The sequence below is a fragment of the Gastrolobium bilobum genome, unplaced genomic scaffold (assembly GCF_033153095.1).
Source record: "Gastrolobium bilobum isolate Gb01-03AN ecotype WA unplaced genomic scaffold, APGP_CSIRO_Gbil_v1 utg18939, whole genome shotgun sequence".
NCBI lineage: Eukaryota > Viridiplantae > Streptophyta > Magnoliopsida > Fabales > Fabaceae > Gastrolobium > Gastrolobium bilobum.
In genome coordinates, this window is record NW_026895595.1 from 146,936 (window position 1) to 149,896 (window position 2,961).

A 2,961-nucleotide genomic window follows, 5' to 3' on the forward strand; every position below is an offset into this window, starting at 1 on the left:
ATGCTCTGAAAGTCTTATTTCTAAGATAAATTTGCATTTGCATCATAAAGTCATACCTAGCACCATTTATATGCAAAACAATCCACAGACTGATAATTACTTTTTGCAAGGACCTGAGTCATGGACACGTGCCAATATTTTTTTATATAGGAAATTAATTATCCTCCAGTTAAGCACCCCCACAAACAATGGTAGGTAATATCTGAAATTAAGCACCAAAAGTAAATATATATTGAATTTACCACCCAATTAATGTCATGTCTCGAAAAAAAAGTTAAGTAGTTTTTTTTTTTTTTTCTCCTTTTTCTTTCCCCACACACACAAAAGAAAAAGTCCATATATGAGAGCATGAGAATTATTCGTATTAATTACAGTTACCAAGCTTGGAACGTGATGTTGCACACCACCAACGTTTACAAGGACCTAAAACACAAAACACAGTTTCCTCCCCGCAATTGAAATCCTTTTCACACTAACCAAACTCACTTGATAGAAAAAAGTCACTAGCAAGTAGCAACCCATTAAGCCGGTGAACAGTTAAGAAATCTTTCAAACTTCAAACTTTCAAAGGGTCTCTCTCTCTCTTTCTTTCTCTCTCCACCGCCGTACACATTATATAACGTATTCTTGACTCATTACCACCAACGAGTCCCATTGGTATTTCATTTCATTCCCTCTTTCTCTGCTTTCTCTTGAAATCCGTGCAATCTCGTCATTAGAGAGAGAGAGAGAGTAAAACGCTGGACAATGTTGCCGTTTCACTCTTCCCTTTCCCAAACTTGAACGCTTTTTTGCGTTTTGTTAGTGGGTTTTTGTTTCTGACATTGGAAAAAAAAACGCTAAACGACGAATCAAAGCGCGTTCACTCCTGACAAGTGTAACTGTATCAGAATCATCAACACGAAGAAGAAGAAGAAGATGATGATAGGACCGTGGTGACTATCACTGTTTCACTAGTTTGTTTTCATATCATCAACACGAAAATTGGATCTGATTCCCAAGCTTCCAATTCTCACCAGTAAGTAAATGACACATTCCAAGACCAAATTTTTATTCTTCAACTTGATTACCCAATTGCTCACTCTTGCTTTTTCTTGTTTGGGTACCGAGAAAATTTAAGAAAACTATGGTTTCTTATATGCCTCACTCTGAATTGCAGAAACTTGAGATTCCATTCAGCTACTCACTGAATCAGTGAATCTAAGAGAAAAATCTTCAAATGGGAAAATCAACGAGCAATAACAGGGATTGGTCTCAGATGTACGCGATCTACGGAATGGATCAATGGCAAACCCTAATTTTTCTCTTGTGTCAAGCCATTCTCTTCTCTGTGTTATCCGTTCTCTACCTTCTTTACTTCGGTCCAATTTGCGTCTTCTTCGAGCGGCTTCTCTCCGTCGCCGCCGTGCCGGCGGGCTCCGCCCGCTTCGCCGCCGGGTTTACGGGTTCTGTCACTGCACTCTCCGCTTTCTGCCTCTTCTTCGCCGCCGCGAACTTCTTCTACTCCGCCGTCCCCCTCCACTACGACATGGCGCAGCGCATCGTCTCCGCCGTGCACGACTGGTCCTCCGTGAAGCTCGCCTTAGACCTCGGGTGCTGCGGCCGCGGAATCCTCCTCAACGCCGTCGCGACTCAGCTGAAGAAGGAGGGTAGCTCCGGCAGGGTCGTCGGCCTTGACCGGAACAAGCGGACCACGCTGTCGACGCTCCGGACGGCGAAGATGGAGGGCGTCGGCGAGTACGTCACGTGCCGTGAGGGCGACGCGCGTCGGCTTCCGTTCCCGGATAACTACTTCGACGTGGTGGTGTCCGGCGTGTACGTGCACACGGTGGGGAGGGAGTACGGTCCGCGCACGGCGGAGGCTGCGGCGGAGAGGATGAGGGCGGTGGCGGAGCTGGTGAGGGTGATGAAGCCAGGTGCGGTTGGTGTAGTGTGGGACCTTCTGCACGTGCCGGAGTACGTGCTGAGGTTGCAGGAACTGAAGATGGAAGATGTTAGAGTCTCTGAGCGTGTAACCGCCTTCATGGTCAGCAGCCACATCGTATCATTCAGAAAACCTAGTCAGCACGTGCATGGCCCCGCTGAGGTTCGCTTGGATTGGAGATTATGCTGACGTGGAAATTCTCATACTTAAAAAATATATAATATATATATATACTGAGAAATATTTTGTCAAAATGAAAGTGTGTTTTTTTACTTTGACATATGAATATCTGATGGTAAAGAAATGACTGGGGAGGCGAAGTCGAACCAGATGGAGTTATGTTATTTATGTTAAAAGGAAAAAAAGAAGAAGGAAAAATGGATGTAATAATAATATGATGATTTTATAGATAGCAATGACTATTGTATAATATGTTGATGATTTTATAGATAGCAATGAAATTGTAGAACGTTAATGTATCTTAGAATTTGGTTGTCTAAATCGGTACTTGCCTTTTCTGCTTAAATTTCACATGTCAATGAAACTCATCGGTGTTGTGTTTCTCTGTATTTTGCTACAGCAGCAAAATTTTCAATATATTTTATGTTTCTCTGTTTTGGCATTTGAATTTTAAGCTTGAAGATGTCGTTGTCTTAATTATCTTTTGGGGTTTGGAGTTTCTTCCCTCCATGTGAGGTTGGATTCAAGTAAAATAAGTAGAAAGCTGATGGAGATGAATGATAGATTGAAAAAAAAAGTAGATAGTGATATTTTTTTTCGGTACAATTAAACTTCGTGGAGATTATGAATTAAAATGATGGCGTGGATGGGTGAATTGTTGGAGAGTCACAATCAGATATTTTCGATGCTGAAGCTTTAATAATTTTTTGGCCGAGTTTGTTGGAAGTTTATTTCATGCTTTGAAAAAATGGTTGGTTGTGTTAGCTAATGGTAGAGAACTAAAATGGTTTGCTGAAAATTACACTAGCCTCATTTAGATTTGGTTGATGTAGTCATTCAACTTTAGTTTGTTCTAC

The 2,961-nt window shown here is 41.9% G+C and overlaps 1 protein-coding gene across 1 annotated transcript; it reads left to right on the forward strand.

Annotated features, from left to right (window-relative positions):
• The first annotated feature begins 659 nt into the window (after nucleotides 1-659).
• Nucleotides 660-2,389, forward strand: LOC133318600 (uncharacterized). Its single transcript, XM_061520616.1, has 2 exons — nucleotides 660-1,018; nucleotides 1,160-2,389. The coding sequence occupies exon 2, from the start codon at nucleotides 1,220-1,222 to the stop codon at nucleotides 2,111-2,113; it is 894 nt and encodes a 297-aa protein (XP_061376600.1). The 5' UTR covers nucleotides 660-1,018; nucleotides 1,160-1,219; the 3' UTR covers nucleotides 2,114-2,389.
• The last annotated feature ends 572 nt before the right edge of the window (nucleotides 2,390-2,961 follow it).

Coding starts and splice junctions, on each gene's coding strand:
- LOC133318600 (XM_061520616.1), top strand. CDS start 1,220: ATGGGAAAATCAACGAGCAATAACAGGGATTGGTCTCAGATGTACGCG.